The 22,763-nt window shown below is 39.6% G+C and overlaps 3 protein-coding genes across 3 annotated transcripts; 2 read left to right on the top strand and 1 right to left on the bottom strand.

Annotated features, from left to right (window-relative positions):
- The first annotated feature begins 2,764 nt into the window (after positions 1 to 2,764).
- gja9a (gap junction protein alpha 9a) lies at positions 2,765 to 4,564 on the top strand. Its single transcript, XM_074683561.1, has 2 exons — positions 2,765 to 2,817; positions 3,061 to 4,564. The coding sequence occupies exons 1-2, from the start codon at positions 2,765 to 2,767 to the stop codon at positions 4,562 to 4,564; spliced, it is 1,557 nt and encodes a 518-aa protein (XP_074539662.1).
- Positions 4,565 to 5,278: 714 nt separating this feature from the next.
- Positions 5,279 to 7,410, bottom strand: LOC141801078 (c-Myc-binding protein-like). Its single transcript, XM_074683977.1, has 5 exons — positions 7,246 to 7,410; positions 6,727 to 6,799; positions 6,431 to 6,479; positions 6,155 to 6,284; positions 5,279 to 5,894 (listed from the first exon to the last, which is right to left on the bottom strand). Exons 1-5 carry the CDS (start codon positions 7,258 to 7,260, stop codon positions 5,853 to 5,855), a joined length of 309 nt encoding a protein of 102 aa, XP_074540078.1. The 5' UTR covers positions 7,261 to 7,410; the 3' UTR covers positions 5,279 to 5,852.
- Positions 7,411 to 8,158: 748 nt separating this feature from the next.
- rragca (Ras-related GTP binding Ca) lies at positions 8,159 to 21,977 on the top strand. Its single transcript, XM_074684385.1, has 7 exons — positions 8,159 to 8,548; positions 11,160 to 11,363; positions 13,484 to 13,683; positions 15,971 to 16,085; positions 18,681 to 18,823; positions 19,077 to 19,225; positions 20,264 to 21,977. The coding sequence occupies exons 1-7, from the start codon at positions 8,366 to 8,368 to the stop codon at positions 20,416 to 20,418; spliced, it is 1,149 nt and encodes a 382-aa protein (XP_074540486.1). The 5' UTR covers positions 8,159 to 8,365; the 3' UTR covers positions 20,419 to 21,977.
- The last annotated feature ends 786 nt before the right edge of the window (positions 21,978 to 22,763 follow it).

The raw sequence follows: 22,763 nt of genomic DNA, 5'->3' as shown, positions 1-22,763 counted from the left end.
TAATAACACAGCTGCAGATGTAAAAGTATGAAGTGTGACCCGAATAACTGGTGACTCTCAGCCGACCATTACAACAGCCAATTGATTACATGTTGAGTAATAAACTGATGAAATTCCCAATCATGCTTTTTTATTTAATTATTTATTTTTTAACCCTTGAAATCCAACTTGGAAATGAGAAGGCAGCTTTTTTGAATGCAATTGTCTGTATTTGTTTACAATGTTACATAGTGGTAATACCAAAGTGTCCCCTTGCCCCACTGAACACCAAGTAAAAGTCAGTGTAAGTTCATATTCTATTTTATGCATCTCTTTATTGTTTAATAGCAAGCATAAGAGCGGCATCAGGTACTATTTTTTTAAACTAGACAAATATCTCATCATAATAAAATGTACTCTTGTACCAAAAAATACAGGTAAAGTGTAACAAAGACTAAAAAGAAACCTGCATTTTAGTGACTCAACTGTTGAATGCTTCCTCAATTAACTTCTTTTGTGTGAGTGAAACGTCAAATTAAACCTACTTGAATTTTTTCTGTAGAAGAAAACGAGTACAGATTTTTCTGATGAATAAACATATTTCACAGTAATGGCTACATTTCTTGTTTTTGTCACTGAAAACTTGATGCACACAGAGCAGTCTGGGCCTACACTCATGTGTTCCTATATGTGGAAAGTTCCATAGTTTCCAAACTCAGCTCATCAATGTGACTAAGTGGATCAATATTCAATTACCATGAACCTGTTAGCCTTAAGGGTGACACATGTAGGAATATGTTGCCCTAAGTAGTTCAGCTGCTCAGGCCTGATGTTATTTAACAGCACTCCTGAAAGTTTTCATTAATTGAACATTTGCTGCTAATTGTATGTGATAGTGTTTTTCCACTGGCAGTGTTCTGTATTGAAAGTTGTCATTGAAATTGTGCACTGGAGCTGATGAGGGTCTTTAAAATAAGGGGAAAAACGCAACACATCTTGTCCGCTGTAAAAAAAAAAAAAAATACACTGCTTTAACACATCAATCAACAATGTTCCCCATGACTTATGTATATCTTTAAAACCGAAAGTTAAATTCCTAAGCTCTGACTGGTCAAAAAGACTAAAAAAATGTAGAAAACAGTCAAAAATTACACTTAAATAATCAAAACACAGGATCACAGGGTCCATTAGAGTGACATCCACACGCCTGTGCTGTTGACATTTTAAGCTGACAGACAACCTCAATCTATTGTCCATTTTTATGTCAATATACAAACAAACAAACAAACAAACAAACAATATACACACACATATATCTATATAGCTATATCTATTTATCTATATCTATCTATCTATCTATCTATCTCTCTCTCTCTCTCTCTCTCTCTCTCTCTCTCTCTCTCTCTCTCTCTCTCTCTCTCTCTCTCTCTATATATATATATATATATATATATATATATATATATATATATATATATATATATATATATATATATATATATATATATATATATACAAGAAAATGCTATGTGATGCACCAGCAAACTATTCTAATTGTTGTTGGTAGTCTACAAAAACATGATATTTTGAAGCAATGGTGACAGACAGTAATCCATAGTATGCCCTGCAGCTGAAGTGTAAGTGAAAATTGATTGTTTTATCCAGAAGAAAAACAAGAGGAAATAGCACTGGGATTTTCTCAGTTTGTAACCCCAGAGTGACCCTCTCTACCTCTGATGTCTTTGAACCAGACCCATGTGGATCAATTCTGTTCTGTTCAGAATGAGAAAGTTTGGGTCAGAGGGGAAAAGTTCAGGTCGAGGTTGACGCAAATGAAAAAAAAAAAAGTCTAAAGAAGCTTGAAGGTTGAATCTTGGGGACAAAATGGTACATAACATATACTTCATCACTTATAGATAGTTTTTTTTTTTGCCATATATTGCCACAGAACAATATAACAAACATTCCATATGGGATAAAACGCTCACTTGGCATCCATAGGAGGTCAAAGATACTCAGGATTGGATGTGCTGAAGTTTGCAAACAGCATTTGGCACATTGTAATCCATTCTGATGGATTTGTTGTGGATGGATTAAAATATTGTGTTGTTTTCATGAGAACATAATTACATCAAGCTAGGACCAGCAGGGTATGAAATGGGACATGGTGACTTATTGACGATTTCACTATAGAGGAAAACTATTGATTGTACAAGGCCTGTTTGGATTGGTGGTGAGTTGGGATTCTGGTGCCAGACTAATTCCTTTTTCTGAACGTATGGAGCAAAACTGACTGGAATAGTTGAATGATAACAAATCAAAAGCCTTGAGATGCATCTGTTTGGAAAAACTTGATTAACTCCCACAGATGTAGTCTGTGCCCAAAAGAACAAACACAAATACTTTCAGAGGGTTTTCCTATCTGCAGCAGAATGTTTCTTGTGTTTTTCTGGAAAGGTCTCTAGAAAGGTTGAAAATCCGTCAAAAAGCTGTTTTATCCAGACAATTACAAAAACAAACACTCTGACCTGCAGAGATTGGGGTCAGTTCCCATGTTACACCCCATAGCTGTGAGGCAATGATCTAAACGCATGGCTATAGCTGTCAGTATTGACTTTCTTTAGTCAGAGTTGGCAGCTTTCCCTCAGCAGTTCAGTTGCTCACACTTTGTGCCAGACAAACACGGGAACAGAGGCGGGTCACGGAAGTTTGGGTAATGTGCAGGGACTCATGTGGAGGGTGCCAACGATTTTTAAAATCTTTTTGGTGACCGCGTCAGGGCCGTATGACCCGAGGAGATTTAAGTCACCACCGGCAGTCCGTCCATGCTGCTGCAAGGTAAATAGAGAGTTCCCTACTAGAAAATGTTTTATTTTTTCAACTAAGGGGTAAAACATCATTTTCTTTTATGAAAAAATAATCCTTTTTTTATCAATTTTATGATGTTTACCTTCAAGTTGTCCTCTTTTCAGCTGTGGTAACTCAGTCTGACAGTACCTTAGTCATTATAAATACATGTTTGTTGTGGTTTTATCCTTTAACCTGCTGAGTTTTTTTTTTCTCTTTCTGATTTTCTACCAGTCATAATGGCAGAGTGAAGATGGGGGATTGGAACTTCCTCGGGGGGATTTTGGAGGAGGTGCATATCCATTCTACCATGGTAGGAAAGATCTGGCTTACCATCCTGTTCATTTTTCGCATGCTAGTCCTTGGTGTAGCAGCTGAAGATGTCTGGAACGACGAGCAGGCCGACTTCATCTGTAACACCGAGCAGCCTGGGTGCAGAAATGTTTGCTACGACCTGGCTTTTCCAATATCACTCATCCGCTACTGGGTGCTGCAGGTCATTTTTGTGTCCTCTCCCTCGCTGGTTTACATGGGCCATGCTCTGTACAGACTGCGGGCGCTGGAAAAAGCTCGACAGAAGAAGAAGGCTCTGCTCAGGAAGGAGCTGGAATTGGTGGATGTGGAGTTGGCAGAAGCCAGGAAGAGGATAGAGCGGGAGATGAAGCAGCTGGATCAGGGGAAGCTGAACAAAGCTCCTCTGAGGGGTTCTCTGCTGCGAACATATGTAGCTCATGTTGTCACCCGCTCTGTTGTGGAAGTGGCCTTCATGACAGGCCAGTACCTTCTCTATGGCTTCCACCTCTACCCACTTTTCAAGTGTGAGCGGGATCCTTGTCCCAACGCTGTGGACTGCTACGTTTCCAGACCAACAGAAAAAAGTGTCTTTATGGTGTTCATGCAGTGCATTGCTGGGATTTCTCTCTTTCTCAACATCTTGGAGATCATGCACCTGAGTTACAAGAAGATCAAAAAGGGCATCCTGGACTTCTACCCACACCTTAGAGGTGAGGGGGAGGAACTTGAGGAATTCTATGTCAACAAGTGCAAAAAGGAATCAGTGGTGCAAATATGTGCCCCCAGAAAGGCAACGATTGCCTCTGCACCCAGTGACTACAACCTCCTGATGGAGAGGGTGCAGGGGAACATCATGTACCCAAACCTAATCAAACCTTCATCTTTTCTCCCTCTGCAGAGCGAGCTGCCCCTGCAGCATGATTTAGAGGACTCTAGATGTTCAGCTAGGAGCCCTCAGGACTGTAACTGCAATTTGTCCACCAATGCACCGTGCTCATCGTGCTGCGACTCCCTGATTAATAAAAAGCACGAGCCTGAGGACTTTTTGCATCGCCTTCCACATACCAAGGAGGATGAGAGAAGTGAGCAAGGGAGCCCAGACTCTCCAAAATGCCCACAGAAGGCCACTCACTCTTCCTCCTTCACAACACTGCCAGTAGGAGCAGCAAGGAAGCCGTTCAGAGCTCATGGATCTTTCAAATGCTCAACGGTGTTAGAGAGTAAAAGCTCAGACACAGATTCATACGGGGGAACAAAACCCAGTAATGGAGCCCCGTCAGCTCGAAAGCCAGATCCCAAACATCAGAGCCGACCCTCTTCTCCTGAGTCAGTGGGCAGATCCAGCTCAGGATCAAGGAACAACTCCAGACCTCCTTCCTCTAACTGCAAAACATCGATGGCAAGTAACACAAGCAGCAGAAGAGCAACAGACCTGCAAATTTAAAATTCAACCACAAATTATGTCATCATCTGCAGTGCTAGAGGAGAAAAATCCACATCACAAGATGAATCATTTTTTTGTGTGGTTTGTTTGCCTAACAAAGTTTGAACAAGTCAGTTGGTGCACTGTGCAAAAACGAGCAGCTCAAGTGGTGCACATGCCATCATAACTATCTATGGTGAAAAATAAAAAAGAACTTTCTCACTCAGGAACTTGCATGTGATATTGTTATTGCTCTTCTTATCTTAGTTTTACAGAATGGATTAATTTTTTGCATCCTGCGTGTACAGTCCCTAAAATTGTATCAAAAATAAAATTGCAGTAAAATAATTGACTCAGAAAATGAGTTTATATTAGTTTTGCGTGTTTTTCTACCTGTGTTACCTGTGTAATAAATGTATGCACAGAACATGTAAATTAGTTTGCCTATTTAACAGTAATCTGTATATTTGTACATAAAAAGATAGTTGGAGAAAATAGAAGAAAAATTGATTCTTTCTTCAGAGGGTTGTGAGTGGCTGTGGGGTGGGGGGAGTGACCCATTTAATCCATGACAACTAAATGCCTCCTATAGCAGCTTCACTATTTACTCCTGGGTAACATCAAAACAGCCTAACATATCATTTACTGAAGATATTGTTTGATGACTTTATTACTCAAAACTATGATTGTTCATTTTTTTACTCTTCATGTGTTCAGTTTTTTAATTTTATTTATTCTCAGGATTTTTGTTTATTGGGTGGAAGTGTCAGGAAAGAAAAGGCCTGACTGATGTTCTTTTATGAATTAGTCAAGTGATACATGGTAACTTATTACAGGCTGTGCTTTATTTGGTTTTCAGTATATTTTGCTTAAGTTTTACCTTAACCAGATCTTATAAAATAAAAAATATACACGTGTCTTTCTTACTTGTTGCTATTTGGATCTGGAAGTTTTTCCATGGCAGCAAAATAAAGTCACTTACAGAAATATCATTCATTGTTTAATTTCTAACACAGAACACTCAAACAAAACTCCCCTTTTTTAAAGAACCCACATGTGCAGTCTTGTGGGGGAGGCACTTTGGTTTGAAAAACTTTTCAATTGACAGGAAAGAAAAATATATTTACAAACACAGAGAATAAGTTAGACTATAAGAAACAAATTAGAAACTTGGATTTACAAAAACAAAACAGCACAGCCATATAAAAAATTGTTGGCTTTCTCTAGACAGTGTCGTCTTTTCTTTTAGTTTAAAGTGACATCAGTATGTATGTATTTAAAAAGAAAAAAACTGAAGCTCTGCTCAGGGTTAGTCAGCTGTGGCACCATCTTCAGGTTCATAACGTTGGAGCTAGAAAGAGGAAAAAGAAACTCCATCAGTTTACCTGATCAGCTTTTTTCCATTTATATCTTAGTTTTTACTCTTCTGTCCCACCACAACTTGAAATTTAAGAGTGATTCATTCATAAATAGAGGTGGATATATTATTGGATTGGATACATGGGGCCCCTTGTGTTGGCACCTGTTTTGGTATTCATGGAGGACACAGCAGCACAGACACAATCTGAAAATAAAAACAACTATCTGATAGTTCTGCCAGCCTGAGCTTACCCTAGTCTTGAGGTCTTTGTTTTCCTCTGTCAGACGCGCACACCTCTGCCTCAGGTCACGCACCTCCTGCTGCAGGGCCTCTGTGTCCTCTGAGTTTGAGTCAGCAGTACCAAGATGCTGCTTTACAAATCTGAAAGAGGCTTGTTAAAGGATCCACTAAAACACTTTGCCTCCTTAAAGTAGTTTATTCCTGAATACATTTTTTCAGAGTTGCTTTGCTTGATTTATAGGCAGCATGCAGTTGTGCTTTCTACGTGTGTGTACAATGAAGGATACTCCAAAGCATTGCTGGGTCTGTCTTGGGTTTCATATAAAGCCACAAGGACTAAGAAACAAAAGAGAATACAAGATTGCATTAAAGCATTAATAACAAAGCTGGGTATCAAACATTTATACAAAATACTTAGACTTACTTGTGCTGACCAAACCACTGATAACATTTTAATTAACAAAAGTACATCTCTGACATGCCATTCACTTTGATTTTCATTATAAGGTGATGTTTTTGAACAGGCCCAAAGCTCAGTGGAACAAATCATCTTACAAAAAATAAAAAATAAAAAAATCATTACCACTTGTGAGACTGTCAACAACACCAGCTTTCTCCAGATATCTCCTGAACTGTTCCCTTTTAGGGTCCTGAGCCTGTAGGAGGAAAAATTTGCAATTTTATATCAACTAATTCTTAAACTTTTACCTATTTGATTAACCTGGTTTGAATTAAGATGTTACAGATGCAAAAATGACACTTAATTAGCCACCAAATGTTGAAGTGTATTGATTCCGCAAATGTTTTCCAAACGGTTGCAGATTCAACAAATTATAAGCTAATGCAGATAATATATTTTAATAAATAAGTCTGCAGTTGGTAAGTTGATATTATATAACTGGCTCACATCTGAAGTTCATCCACGAACTCAGCTCTAACTGACTACGGAGACACAATTTGTCCCAGGTGTTTGGTTCACTCATTGATTAACAGGTTACAGCTTTTCAGTTTTGCTAATGTTAGCTTAAAGCTAGTTTTCAGTTATTGACATGAAACAGTTTCCACATAACTTGAATGTAAGATGAATTGAAAACGCGCTTACTCTGTGGTGTGACATGATGAAATGTTGTCTTTCCCCGTGATATACTCGGTTTTTGTCCCGCTGAACAACGCACACCCGGTTACAACACAGGTTAGAGCCGCCGGTAAAGTTAAGTTTCGATTACCAACTACCTTCAAGCAACCGGCAGTATGCTAGGCTGGGCGCTGCATTCAAGTGCTACTCGTTCAAAAATACGGCATGTGTCGAAAAGGGCAATGGTAAAAAAAAACAACAACAACAACAACAAAAAAACACTTGGATAGATAGATAAATAAATAAATAATGCTTTTACTGATTGGTGTCTTCAACTGACTTTATCGAATAAAGATGTAATAAAAACCTGCAAAATGAGATCATAACCTCCATTTCTTATAACTTGAGAATGCCTTTTTTCATAGTTTTGATTTTCTCTCTTTCAATAGTTTTAGCTTAGGATTTTAAATTTCAATTCCTTTTCAAAATGAGAACTAACTTTCCAATATATAACAAACACAGCTTGTATTTAAGAATCAGTACAGCGACCATTTCCAGTTCATCTCAAGATTTTGTTAGGACATTGAACGCCGCATTCTCACTATTGCAGATTTCGGTTGCCACCTACTGGTAGAAATAGAAGCCACCGGCAATACCTACTTTAATTTAGTCCGTTTCGTAACAGCTATTCTTAAACGTTCTACCCCATTCAAGCAAAAAAAAAAATCTCAACTGTGCAGTGTTTTGACTACAAACTCAAACAACTTAAAACTTTTATTTGAAGGGTGAATTAGGTCCTTGTTTGGGTGATAGGTCACAAAACAAGTCCGAGTACTAGTCAGGTGACACCGTCAAACCTCACTAGAATGACAAGCAGCTCGACTAATCACATTTTGGATTTCAATTCAGACAGCCAATCAGAGCTCAGGGGTGGGATAAAAGGGTTAGTTTTTTTCAACGAAGAGGAAATCCTTAGGAAATGTGTGGGATCACGCTCGGTGTTTCCAAAGAGCTTGGGCATTATTGACAAACTGTTTCAGTGAATGACGTTCGTTTGTAGAGGATACTCATCTTCTGATTCAAACACGGGTGTGGTGACAGAAAAGTAAGGGGGGGATAGAGGGGAAGCGACCGTCGTTAGGTCAAAATGTCGATTCAGTACGAGGTGGAACAGCTGGCTGACAGCTACGGGGTTGCAGACTCGTTCCCCAAAGATTTCGGTTATGGTGAAGAGGAGGCCGATATCGAGGACAGCCCGGCACCGTCCGATAGCAAACCGAGAATCCTGCTCATGGGGTTGAGAAGAAGTGGAAAATCATCGATACAGAAGGTAAGGAGGAGGGATGATAAACTACTAGCATTCCGAGGCGAGCGGTGCCTTCCCCTGCTCCATGCAAGTAAATGGGACGTTAGCCAAAATAGCTAGCGAGGTACTTTAGCATGTTGTAAGTGATGATAGCCAAGAACACAATATTTCCAGCTACAAGAGAGAGGAGGACTAAATTTACTGCTCCAACACGGTTAAGTAGCTCACCTAAAGTGTTAGCAAACGTTCGCGTAGCTATAGTAGCTAATTATTAACCAGGTGTGGACAGAGACGCAAGGTGCATCTTCACTGATGTGTGGACACAAAGCAGCATGTGACTGTTTGGTTAACAACTTGTCCAACATGCCAAATATATCTCAGCACCACCCAGCTGTGAGGCACAGGGCAGGTCTGATGTGAAGAACTCACATGACAGCAAAGCGACCACACCTTCATTACTGCAAGTCACAACACTCGGTTCCAAATCAGTGCAGCAGACAGACAGAGAGCACCTGCAGTTTGTCAGATACAGTCCACTGTTTTGAAATGAGTTTAGGGAGAACCACTGGGAATTGTGTGCGGGAATTATCAGTGCTGTGCATTATCAAATAAATCACAATAACAGTAGCAATGCTATCTTCAAAGTAAGTAGTATTAACGGAGTGCAAAGTCTGATATCTTTTGCCTTCTTCCTTGAATATGCATCATGGTAATAGGTAGACCTTACTGGTTATGGATGCTGTCAAAGGCTTAATCACATGTGGCATTACATGTAAAAGAAAGTTTGCTGTGATTTTATTTCAATAGTAATTCTAGATTAATACCCCAAATCCAGAAAAGTATATAATAAGAAAAGTATAAAGAGCCAAAATACAATTTCAGATACCGAGCCTGAAAAATGGCATTGTTCATAAATTTAATGCCAGCAATAGTTTTTTTGAAAGTTGGCTCATTGGCCAATAAAACATTGAAAAAGTTGTGTAATCTAAAAAAAAATACTTGGAAGACTATTGTCTTACTCAAAAGTGTATTTTTGACAGGTTAGTAACATGATGGGAATAAAAAAAAGGGGTAGTGATCAAAAGGGTCTAGGTCTCTCAGAAGTAAGGATGGAATGAGGTTTACTATTCTCTAAATCACTAAATTAATATTATATAATTATTATATAAATATAAATATTATATTAATATTAATATAATTGTGCAAAAGGGACAAATCTTGAAAATAATGCTGTAATAAGTGATTTTCCAGGCAGACTCTGTAGTGGGACTCACTGCATGGCCTTAGAAATAACTTTCAAAACCCCTGTCGTCTGTGGGCACAGATTTAGGACAACATTTACAGTCTCACTTAACTTAAAACCTGCATCACAGATTAATTCAGAAGATGATGACAAAGCTCTTGAAAGATCCATGACCATAAATAGCCCTTACATAACACCCACTTATGTGGTCAAAATTTGCCAGGCAACACTTTGTGACCTTAAAATATTAAAACCCAGTCAACAACAAAAAACCCAGGGCACCATAGAGCTGTCGCCCACCTCATCCTGATCGTAAACCATCCTTAACTTGAACAGGGTTACTTTTGCGTGATCATATTCTTCAAGACAAGTCTACCTCTTTCCAAATGGCCCTGTAGTTGAATAATAGATGAGATGCAGTTGTGCCTTCCATAATAGTTTATTATTGATGTTAAAATTCAAAGGGGAGGTAGAATCAGGCTGTCTATAGTGTGACTCTCACATATGCTGGCTACAGAAACACATGTATGGGGTGTGTTTTAAAAAGACACCTTCAAATCTCAATTTATTGTTCTTCTTTCAGCCTCCTAAACAGAAAGAAAATCTGATGATCTCAGTTTCGTTGAACTGAACTAAACTCATTTTTCAGCTGTTATAAACTGTAATAAAGCATGCAGCTTGAGTGTAGTGTAGAGCAACACGAGTTACATCAGGAGGAGTTACATATGAGTCTGCAAAGTTTTGCCCTTTTCCCTCCTTCTCTGCATGTGATGTCTGAATGATGTCTTTCTGCTTTTATGCCTGGTGGACAAATATATAACTGCTGGTATAGTCAGCTCTTTGAGAACAACAGTGTTTTTTACAGGCCCATTGCCATTTTTATGTGGCTAATGAAGAAAAAACAAAAACAAAAAGATTTTTTCAAATTTTTATTATATATTTGTGCCTAATCTCGATGTGTAGAGTTTTCTTTTTGGAATAGTTTTAAGAAAAATGACCAATTATCTGAGAAAAAAAACTTCATGGCAAGTTCTGAATGGGAAACTGTGATTCAACAAACAAACAAATGAAAGAAGAAACCTAAAACGTGAGATAAACTATTTAAAAAAATAGCCAATAGTTAGCATTGAGTAGCAAATAGTATTTTTGCCTGAAATGCTCATCCATGTAGTTTATAAAGCAAAGTCAATAAGTGGATGCAGGAGTTACTCAGATATTTATTCCATGGTCACTGAAAGTTTGCTTGTCAATAGTGACTTGTCGACTGTGACGTGCGTCAGTTTGGTATTCAACGCCTTATAAATGTAAAGTAAGAAACAAACCCCTCGTCATTCTAACCGGGCTACCACTATATGATATATGACCATAACATAAACTCTCTTTTCATTTCAGGTGGTGTTCCACAAAATGTCCCCCAATGAGACCTTGTTTTTGGAAAGCACCAACAAGATTTACAAGGACGACATCTCCAGCAGCTCCTTTGTAAACTTCCAGATCTGGGACTTCCCGGGTCAGGTCGACTTCTTCGATCCCACCTTTGACTATGAGATGATCTTCAGAGGAACTGGAGCTTTAATATTTGTCATCGATGCTCAGGTAGAGAACATGAAAAAAGTGATTGATTTGGTACTTAAATAGTATAAGAAACATAGAAAGTAGGTTGCACGATATACCGATACTGAGAAAGTATCGATACCACGTGTTTTCAAAAAGTAAACGATACCACGTGTTTTAAGTATCGATACTCCAAGGCAATTTTTCGTCTGAATCAGAGACATTTTGACTCAGGCAACTTGAGTGACTGCAGCCACCGAGCTGGGTCCTCTCTCCTCTCTGAAGTGGGCGGAGACTTGCTCTCTTTCCAAACTGTGTGTGTTGTTGTTAAGTTGGACAGTGAGCCTGTATTAGCTTCGCGAGTCGATGCTTGGCCGTTTTCAGTCCGACGAAGTTGTTAACGTGCATCTTAATTATCCGATCTCGCGCTGACAAACTCACAGTTTGATTTCTTAAGCTGCATGCAAACGTACAGACGGAGTTACAGACATGGCTCTAGCGCTACTGTGAACCGGCCGCAGCTTGTCGAAAAAGCCGGTGCACGGAGCGAAATTTGCCATTACTCTGTGTGCGAACCCGACAGTCGGGGCAGCGTCGTAAGCTAATACACGTATCAAAGGCCGTCTGTAAAGCTTACGACCGACACACACACGGAGACACTACAAACATGATGAAGCGCCTCACCGTCCAGCATCCTCACCTCTTTAAAGAGCAAGAGTGATAGATTCAAACGACGAGCCCAAACACAAAAGTCAAACGAGTGTCAATTACTTTGTGACAAGAAAACTAGTTCACTACGACTTGTTGTTGATACGACGAATAATCAGCGTCATAAACACATGAGCTGTGGAGCACACGCAGCCCAGAGTCACGGAGCTGTGTGGTGTTGTCAGTTTAAATAAGTGACAAGTAGTTTTCGAACTTTAACGAAGAAACCTATAGGAGACACTAAAGTGTTGCATCTGTAAAAGAGCTGAAATAACACGGGTACACCTTTTTTTAAGAGTATTCATGTTAAAAGGGTACTTTTCAGTGTATCAACACACTGTGTAGGCTAAACTACAGTGTGCTGAGCATAAAAACAATAGATGGCTGTTTAAGTCTGGCATTGTTATTTTACCTGCTGGTTACTGTACAACAATTATTATTTTCTGGTTTTCTATTTAGTTAAATTATTCTTGAGAACAATAAATGAGTTTAGGTTCCCTCTAGGAGCTGATTCTGCATATAATATATAATACTTTGTGGGTGTGTGTGTGTGTTTTCTTAAATATTAGAACAATTTACAAATCTCCCTTAGCCCCACAGACACACAAACAGATGTCAAAAAACTCGCTTGAGGCAGCCTTCTCTCCAAGCAGTTTATTTTATTCATTTTCTCCTATTTTAAGTTTGCCATGGTATCGATAAGTATCGATATCGAAATTTTTTAGGCAGGTATCGTATCGAATCATAATTTTGGTATCGTGACAACACTAGAAAGTTTATTTGTTGTTTCACAGCACCACTTCCAGGGTTTTTACCAGCTGTGAGTTTGAAAATCTGTGTCATGTTTCAGATTTGCTTCTTGTTTTCCACCTTAATCAAGTAAATCTGCACACATTATTAAAACAAACTTCTTTTGAGTCCAGGATCTTGTGATACAAAGAAACTCTTGTGAAGGAAGTGAGTGATAAACAGCCAGAGCAGCAGTAATAAAGGACCATTACACACCGTGGCTTTGTGCCAGCATTATCCACATGATCTTAAGTGCTTTCAAGAAATAATCTCAGCGATGATGTTATCCACGGCTGATCTGATCACAGGGTTTATTTGTTCTCGAGGAGGTGCATCAGATTCAATTAGTCTCAGCAGCTCGTCACACTGAGATTTCTGAGGAGACTCGATTTTGTCGTGCTGTCTTGGACAACAATAGCAGCACAGTTCCTCATACCTGCTGTGCCTGTAACACGTCTAATGGACAGCATGGCTTGATTTTCCTGTTTGTAATGACAGCAATTAAGTGTGCCATTGTTATTATACTGTGTCTCTTTTTGTGCATCTAAACAGAGGAGAAAATTTTAAATACAAAGCAGGCAATTAATTGTTGAGTTGTAGAATATATACATCAAATTTTTTCAGTCAATTTCAAGCCCTGATCTAAAAAAAAATCTCTCTTTCAGGACGATTATGTGGAGGCTCTGGGCAGGCTCCACCTCACCGTGTCACGAGCCTACAGAGTCAACCCTGAAATCAACTTTGAGGTGTTCATACACAAAGTGGACGGCCTCTCAGATGACCACAAGATCGAGACCCAGAGGGACATCCATCAGAGAGCGAACGACGACCTGGCGGACGCTAGCTTAGAGAAGCTGCATCTCAGGTACATTTTATTCAACTTTGCTTGAGTTTATTGCTACATTTGCACCAAGCTGAAAAAGATTCCTCACCCAGAAATCAACAAGCAGCCAGAGCTACCTGCTGATGTAATGGTTACTCAAACATTAGCAAGAGAAAAACATAATTTACAAAGCTGAACAGCAGGATTTTAGAGCAGTTTTTCACAAAGTTGATCATAAAATTCAGCAGCAGCTTAGAAATGAGCTCCAACAGCTGGGCACAATAGCTAATCAGATACATTTAAATCTCCATGAAAAATGATTTTCTGTCTCTGTGGTCATAAACTGAGCTTAGGCCTGTGTACTCTGATGTTACTGAACTGCAGAGCTAATTGTAGAGCTACTCGTGGTGTGATGACACTTCTCCAGCTCGATGCAGCGGATGAAGAGGCTCAAACCTTTTACCTGGTGGTGTACATTTATTTTTAGACCTGGATTGATTTTTGGTCACACAACAGCAGCATTCAAACAACACAGTGTCAGAGTAACTCACTCTAAACAGACAGCTGTGTCCCTGTAGTTTAGTTTAACACAAGTAATATCACAACAACGGACGTCAGAGCAGGCACGTCACTAAATAACGCTACAGATGAACCATGATTCTCACTAAAAAGACTGTTTGACGCTTATTCAGCAAATCTACCAAACTGTAACCATGAGTTCTGCGTTTCTCTTTACTGCTTGTGATGTAAGAGTTTTTTTTAGATATGATGTGATCAGCTTATAATGGTGCAGAGAGAAAACATAATCTGCTTATGCATCACTTTTGTCTTTTTAGAATTTTTTTATTAATATATCTCTGAAATAAGGAAAATTTAATCTTCTTTTGTAACTTTTTTTATTTACTTAAAGAATCCCCAAAGGTTCCTAATCTCTAAAATCAGATATTGAGAGTACTTTGGAGTGTTTCTGGCAGCCACTTGTGTTAAAATAGGTTGTGGTTTGTGCCACTAAGGTGTTAACATGTCAGCATAAAGTGCATCTTTCACTATTCTTTCTGTGTTTTCTGTTTTCACCCAGTTTGACAGTTGTGCATGAAACATCGTCATTACCACAGGCATGTAGCTTATGATCAAATCCCAGAGTAGGAATTCTGTTGGTTTGTTTTTACATAATGTCAAATTTTAATGTCATACATATTTCAGTTTGTGCGTCAGCAGTAAGTTGAGGGACACTTTGAGAGCCACAAAAGAAAAACAGAAGCAGGAAAGAGTCGACCGGGCGCTGTTAGTGGTGCGTGAGTGTTTAGTTTTGTGAGGTCAGTATGTACAGACGGCCTGCATCACTCTCCACTGTGAGATTCCTCTCAGAGCTCTTAATGAAGAAACAACAACCTGAATGCTTCAGATACCAGAGCTGCTGTGAAGTCATCATCCAAAGGTCTAAAGGGCAAAATAACACAACCAAAAATCTGCATTTGGGAAGCTAGAGTTGAGATTTTTATTATTTAGATGCTGATTCATAAGCCATAATCAACTGTCGGGCAACAAGCATACTAAAAACAGCTTAAAAAAAGTAAAATTCAAAATGTCTGAATGGCATTTTAAAGACTCTAAGAACCATCAAAAACATGCATAAACCACAATTTGTCCATGAAACTAAAGCAAAGGTTCACAAGAAAAAAACACAATCACTTTCAGCAGCACTTGACCTGAGAACATCATTCAGGAAGAGTAAATATGTTGCATTACATTAAACAGACTGTCCTTCCTGACCTCGGTAAGCTCCACAGCAGCTCCACTGTTGATGTTTGGGCTGTGTTGGCTCACACAGCTTTCAGTTTTATGTGAGGTGAGATTGTTGTTCACTCCTGTCAGACTGCCAAAGCGCTTCTGTTTATTTAGTGGCACAGTGAAGGTTTTTTTTTCCTCTCCCTGCCTTATGGTGCTTTACGATGCTGTCTTCCCTGCAAAGCGTGGTGAAGTTGAGCTCCTGCCAAGTGTTTGCAGACAGTCTTATAAACCAAGAGCTTCCTCTGGGTCTGACCTTCGTTTATGCCAGTGACCAAACATCAGTCATGTGTAAAGAGTTATACTGTAGCCATGTGGAGAGAACTGTTGGCTGATATTTTATAGTTACTGATGTGTTTTTCTGTCAGAATCAGGCTTTGATTATCCGCTCTTTCTTCCGTGCAGTGTCTATCATGTGATCTCGTGACTCTCTGTATTTTTACCTGCTTTCGTGTGTTTTGAGGAACTGAGAAGTGTTTCCTCTATGTAACTGCTTACTCACTTCCTTTTTTTGTACACTTTTTTTTCCTCTGTCATTCAGCTTTTACTTGACAAGTATTTATGACCACTCCATCTTTGAGGCCTTCAGCAAAGTGGTGCAGAAGCTCATCCCTCAGCTCCCCACCCTGGAGAACCTCCTCAACATCTTCATTTCTGTAAGTAAAGAACAGCCCGTAACAACACTGTGTGAATGAGTTGTAAGATTGTCATTGAGCAGCGTGATTTACGTGTGACAGGCTGCATAATGTGAGTCACTGCCAGCTCTGATGCCACTTTATGGTTAGCTGTTCCTCCAATCACACGACAGCCTTTGATTTTACTGCCAGTCTGTGGATGTTGCAGGAGTTTTAGCACGAACACACTCTTAGTGATACATTCTGAATAACACCAGAGAACATGCAAAGCACATGCTGGGAATTATCTTAAAAATGGAAATAATTTAATGTATTATATTTCCTTTATATTTCTTTTCTTTGGTTGTATAAAGGTGCTTTTCCACCACAGGATTTTCCCCTGGAAACAAGAGACTTTTTGAGGAACTACTTATTTTTCGACTGCAGGAACTAGGGTATAAATGTAGTTCTGGGGTAGAAATGATACCCTCCAAGGGGGGAGTACTATCCAGATGTCCAGGAACTTTGGCCTGAAAGATGAACATTTCCATACCTGCTGTCTTCATGTTTTAAACAGCAGAGCAGTCAGGTGTTTCGCCAGTCAAAGCTGTTTTCGCCGTCTTGAACATAGACTGTATAAAACATGGATGTAGTCTCCCTGACGTCAGCCATCTGTTTCTGAAACAGAAAATGAAGCACATTGGCTTTAATGGCCATATTGGTAGTGGCAAGGGCTTTGTGTACAGCTATAGAGCGCCTGAGCTCGCTATCTTAATATCCTCTGAACCGCAGAGTTAGAAAAAATTCACCCTACGTACAATGCGTGCCGATAGTAAGGTTAGCGACTCAGACAGGAGACATTTTTTTGAACCAGGCTGTAATAGCTTAATTTCTGCTTTTAAAACTGCTTTTTTGGCTTGGTGTGTAATTTTAGAACAGAGGTTGCTGTTTGGTCTTGAAACAGCTTCAACCTCAAATGTCCGCTACTAGCGCCAGTCTCCATGCTCGTGTCAACAAATCCATCTGTAGTGGAATAAAGCATGATCTAAACCCAGCACAGGCTGAATATTCTCCATGCTAACAGGCTAAGTGAAGTGCTACACATGTTGAAGTTGGCATGTCCGTCTCCTTTTATGGTGTGTTTTCTGCTGAATGACCTTTGTTTTTGTCTTACTGCCCTCTAGTGGCATGTTGCAATTATTATTTTTTTTCTCCAGACGTCTCTTAACTGATATGTTTGATCTACTCTAATCGGAGTAAACTGTTTTGGCGGTGAAAACATAAATAACTAGCAAAGCACTCAGAGAGCGCAGACCTCAAGCATATTATGATTGTCACACAACACTTTAGTCCTACTTTAATGTTGTACTCCCTTTCAGCAGACTGTCTGCTACAATTTGGTGTTAGTTGCAGGTTTGTACAATATTTTTTTCCTGCCAGTATTGAAAATTATGATGACCCAGTACATATTTCATATTCCGGATCTTAGTACCCAGAATATTACCAGGATATGTATTGTACTTTTACATCTGTCAGAAATTATGTTGACCTTGTCTTGTATTGTTTTGCAAAGCAATCCGACCGTTTATTGTGGAGTTATATACACATGTGGTGAAAATAGCCCTATTTCACTATGTTAAGGAACCTTTTAGAAAGTCCTTGGTCCAGATAGTGATTGGGATCACCTCCAAAATTGAATCACTTCTTCCTTATCCCATTTTGAACATGTCCTGAAACTTTCAAGAAGATCCGTTCTGTTAGTTTTTGAGTTATGTTGTTCACAGATAGACAGACAGACAACCCTCCCAAAACATAACCTCATTGGCAGAGGTAAAAATCAAAAAAACAAACAGGACTAGGCAACAAGAATCATTGATGAGTATTAACCACTCTTTGTTTGAGGCCTTTTGGTTCTTTGGTATGTTTCTCAGTAACTTCAAGTTCTTTAAAGTTCTTGGACCCCTTTCTGGCCTAAAAGCACCTTATAAAAAGGTGAAAGTGTGAGACAGTGATTAAAACTACTGTCTTAGCTTTAGACCTCTTTGCCTTTAATTCAACACTGGCATCCTTTTCAAGTCCTTTTGGAAAAATGTTTATATCTCATGTTTAATTAATGCACAGCACTTCAAAGAGCTTTTGTTTTCTTCACTGACATCAGACTCTGGATTAGGAATGACTTGCAGTTTTTTGCTAAGATCATGTTATGTCACTTAATACTCAAAAAAAGAAAACCTGTCTGTTTAGTTGTGTAGATGTTGTGTATTGGCAAATGTTTTGCACAACCTTGGGTTTGACAGCCATGTGAAACCTTCAGCCTCTTTTTAGTACAACATTTAAGTCAGCTGGTTGGACAAATTATGTTCTTTCAGGAAATCAGCTTTCCTTCACTTCAAGGGAATGAGATTTCATGCTGACTGACATGTAATAGAGCGAACAATTAGTCATGAACATACGTCATGCTAATTATTAATGAAAGAAAACATTAGCTGCTGCCTGGGGGAAATCTCATCGCACAGCATTTGTCATTATACCACCCACTCGTACTGTCCAACTATCAAAGTTCCTCTTCACCAGAACACTGATTCTTTACTACATTAATATTTTTCAACACCCACCTCTCTCTTTGTCTCCTCTTAGAATTCAGGGATTGAGAAGGCCTTCCTGTTTGATGTGGTCAGTAAGATCTACATCGCCACAGACAGCTCCCCTGTCGACATGCAGTCTTATGAGCTGTGCTGTGATATGATCGATGTGGTCATTGACGTCTCCTGTATCTATGGGTGAGTGTATACATCGTCTTATTAACAGCAGAAGAGGTGTTTTTTAGCCTTACTTGACTTTTTACAGTCAAATAAAAGTCAGTTAAAGAATTTTTACTTGAACTTCCTGTAATGACCCAGTGCTTAAAGAGAGTTCACCCATGTGCTGTCCGAGGGGACTTTCACTGAAGCGTAACCTAATTAATCGTCTCTTTGCTTAATTAATCCACTTCCTTCCCCCTGAACTCCTTTGTGTTACGCCGTGCCACACCAGTCTGAGGGAAGACGGCAGCGGCAGTGCTTACGACAAGGAGTCCATGGCCATCATCAAGCTCAACAACACCACTGTGCTGTACCTGAAAGAGGTCACAAAGTTCCTGGCCCTTGTCTGCATCCTGCGAGAGGAGAGCTTTGAGCGCAAAGGTAAACTGTCAGAGAGCTGTGTGGTCCCTCAGAGCACATTCGGCTTAAATTGGCTAAAGGTGATGTGGCCTTTTGTCAGGATTTTTTTATTTCTTCCACGGGTGAATGAAGTTTTAACAAGGGGACCTGTTCTGCTATTAAGTGAATTAAAGGGAGCTCCAGTGATTTTACAAAGTTGGGAGTTTTTAGGAGACTAATTTTGAGAAAAAAGTTTGAAATCTTAAAACGCAACTTTGTAGCCTAATTTGTTTAACACTCCTTATCTGGTAGATTCACAATATTGAAACTACCCTTACAACAGAGGTTCTCTAACCTTTTTAGACCAAGGACCCCTTCAGGTGAGACATTTTCCAGGGACCCCTCATTATTGTAACACTGATTTGCATAATATCAAGGCTGTTTAATTCTGTACTATGCAACAACAGACCTGAACTATATCAAACTTTCCAAGTAATTCATTTTGAGAAAATGTTGACTCTGACATTAAAACTCCAACTTGAGGCAGTGGTGTGCACAGAGGAGGCCCAATTGTTGAAAAACACACACTGAAGTGCCCCCTCAGGAGCCAAAATGTGTGCCAAAGTGCCCTCCTGGTTGCAAAATACCCTTAACTGTCCTTTTATGTAGTTAAAATATGATAAACTGCTCTCTTTGGGGACAAAAACACATGTTGTGAGTGCATTTTGTTTCTGTCCACCCCTGCCCTTCAAAAAGTCTGTGCACGCCACTGCATCGAGGTGTTTTATGGTTTTGAGTTTTTGTTCGAGAGTTGCAAACTATAAACCGAACGACTTTTCAAGAGGATTGATCTCGTGGCAAAAACTACATTTGGGCGAGAGTACTGGAAAAAGAAAAGCCAATTTCATTGGTGCAAGAGATCCCAGTTTGTTGGAATGCTTTTTTGACGCTATAGCAATGGTTCTTGGACCCCTGGGTATCCTGGGACCCCACCTTGTGAAGAATGAAACTTAATTGTCTAAAACCTACACACATGAATGAGTCAACACAAGATGTTTTGTTTCTTCATTCCCTCCTCAGGATTAATAGACTACAACTTCCACTGTTTCCGGAAGGCCATCCATGAAGTGTTTGAGGTCGGAGTTTCCACCCAGCGTCCAGCGGGATCCCAGGCGGTGGGCTCACCCTGCAACAAAGCTGTTGCACTAAATGGCACGCCGCGCAACACTGTCTAGACACTGATGCAAAATAAAAATAAAAAGACTTAAAAAGAGATGAAAGCTGAAGAAGGGCCAGGGAGCCTTTATAGGAGAGACTACTAAACTGGAGCTCACCGGTGCGCCAAACAACATCCCCTGCTCCCAGCACCCAAAGGACTGAGAGATGGCACTGGGGCACAGCGGGGATGGAAGGGAAATTCAAGCATCCGTTTCAGGAAAATGCAAAAGCACTGTGTTGGCTGTGAGGAAGTCTAAAGAGTAAAACTGCACCTGGACAGGGACAGGTTCAGGATCTTTCTTTGGATTTCCTGGAGTGGTCAAAGTCTGTGATGATTCGCTGCTGCTGGTCCCTCTGAATGAACAATGTGAGGAGGAAAACACACACACTCTTTCTCTATGGACAAACTGTGATGTCAGTTTTCAGGAATCTGTCTAGTGATGAACCCACCCTGACCACTTCTGTGCTGATTTAAAGATGGCGGACATAAACTGCTGGTTGTAACCCACACATGTTCAGAGATGGCCTTATGTAGATGAAGCTTGTCTGCTGTGCAAGCTTTCTCTCACCACCACTCACCTCACCCTACCTGGATGCTGCCCGAAACTCGCTTTTTGGTTTCACTTGTGAAGGGAAAACAGACTGAAAAGGGATCATACTGTTCATCTTAGTCATGAGTATGAATGTGTGTGTGTGTGTGTTTGTGAATGCAGGTATATGTGCGTGTGTAAATGAGGAGGTTTTGATGAGATCCCAGGCAGGGCTCTGTCTGTTCTGTTCTCAATTAACAGCAGCTTAGCATTTTTTAACTCGTCTCAATCAGTGAAATTAACTTTCTGCGTGTGCTCCACTGAAAATCAAACGTATGATCGATCTTTTGATAGGTTGGCTGGAAATTTGGCAATATTATTTTGCAAAAGCACTGCCAAAATGTTGACATGATTCAGAGGGGGTGAAATGATGAAATGAAATGAAAGAAATGTATCCGGTCTGGCTGAGTGGCAGGACTGACAGAAACTTTAATGATGACGATATGAAGAAAACTTGCATGTTTTCCACACACAGTTTCAGTCCTGCCTAAATAACTCTGAAAGCACTTAGTTTGGCTCTTCAGCAAGATTCACTAAAAGTGTACCCATTCCAAGCATGCATACATTGATGTGTTGTCAAGTTGTATCGTTCTCAATCATAATACTGCTCATTTATTCAAAGAGTGAAAATGGAACTAACAGAAATTTACACTTACGGAGGAGACGAAGACCAAATTTCATTACTTTTGATGTTACAGTAACACCTGAGATGCTCACATCTGTATTCTCTGATCTATCAGGGAGAAGGAATGGGAATCTTTCTGTCTGAAGACAAAGAGCCTGAGTCCTGAAGCATGTTGACATGTTATCATGGTTAAATTAGTTTCAGATTCTTAGCTGTTTCTTAATCAGCAATCAGGTAACCATTTGCTTCATGAAACAGGCCCGACATCTTCTCAACCCACTCATTATCATCATCACCTGAAGATAAACACTTGCACATCAGAACTGTGATGGATGATTGATTTGTGTATCGTGATGCTATCTCATGTGAAATAAATGATAATTTACATTTAGTGTTTGTCCGTGGCATCATTAACTGTAACGTTCTGACCCCTCTCATTAGGTCATCGTCAAAACAGCTCTGATCTGATGAGACATGGACTACACTAGAACCCTGAAGATGTGCTAGACTCCAGGCTAACACCACAACAGCACTGCATCAATAGATTCAGTATAAACAACTCCAGTTCCGTAAAAAAGACACTGTAAACTGTTAATAAAAAAAACATACATGGAGTTTAAACTGTGTAAAGACAACATCAGGCGTTGAAGCAAAAAAAAAAAAAAATCAAGTCTTTCATCAAGAGTATAAACTTCAAGCAATATTTTTCACAGTTGGGGCATGTTTCCCTCTGTGTTGTATCACCTCTGTTTTCAAATACTTTCTTAACATTTGAGAACTGAAGAGTTAAGATTCTGTATGCATGCATCAAATGTTTAAATGGCTGCATATGGACCAGTTCTGGCAACTGGATTCCTCTACTACTGAACCAAAATATGGTTTGGCTGCTCATGCAGTGGCCTCTAATGAACCTTGCATCACCATGGATGCTTGTGTTGTAACTGTAAGGTGATAACAAGCTGAGTGGACTAGAGTGGAGGACTTGGTGTCCATGGTTTCCAAAAAGAAAATATTTTGATTTTATTAGACCACAAATGGTCCCAGAAATCACCTGTGTTTCTGGATCATGTTAATGTCTGATTTATTGTCTACATAGACCGTTTTGACATGCTTTCATGGATGCAGTGACAAACTGTTCTCAAAATGG

Source organism: Halichoeres trimaculatus, unplaced genomic scaffold (assembly GCF_033239565.1).
Source record: "Halichoeres trimaculatus isolate MK-OKI-2021-1 unplaced genomic scaffold, fHalTri1.1 fHalTri1_scaffold_12, whole genome shotgun sequence".
In the NCBI taxonomy this organism is placed as follows: domain Eukaryota; kingdom Metazoa; phylum Chordata; class Actinopteri; order Labriformes; family Labridae; genus Halichoeres; species Halichoeres trimaculatus.
Note: the sequence above shows the minus strand (reverse complement) of the source record. Positions and strands in the feature narration are given on the sequence as shown.

Bases quoted from the DNA above. Each gene is read 5' to 3' on its own strand.
- LOC141801078 (XM_074683977.1), bottom strand. The intron at 6,480-6,726 runs GTAATGATTTTT...TTTGTTTCTTAG, and splicing joins TGTTGACAGTCTCACAAGTG to TCCTTGTGGCTTTATATGAA. The intron at 6,285-6,430 runs GTATCCTTCATT...AGCCTCTTTCAG, and splicing joins AGACCCAGCAATGCTTTGGA to ATTTGTAAAGCAGCATCTTG.
- gja9a (XM_074683561.1), top strand. From the start codon at position 2,765: ATGACCCGAGGAGATTTAAGTCACCACCGGCAGTCCGTCCATGCTGCT. The intron at 2,818-3,060 runs GTAAATAGAGAG...ATTTTCTACCAG, and splicing joins TCCGTCCATGCTGCTGCAAG to TCATAATGGCAGAGTGAAGA.
- rragca (XM_074684385.1), top strand. From the start codon at position 8,366: ATGTCGATTCAGTACGAGGTGGAACAGCTGGCTGACAGCTACGGGGTT. The intron at 8,549-11,159 runs GTAAGGAGGAGG...TTTTCATTTCAG, and splicing joins GAAAATCATCGATACAGAAG to GTGGTGTTCCACAAAATGTC. The intron at 18,824-19,076 runs GTGAGTGTATAC...GTGCCACACCAG, and splicing joins GACGTCTCCTGTATCTATGG to TCTGAGGGAAGACGGCAGCG.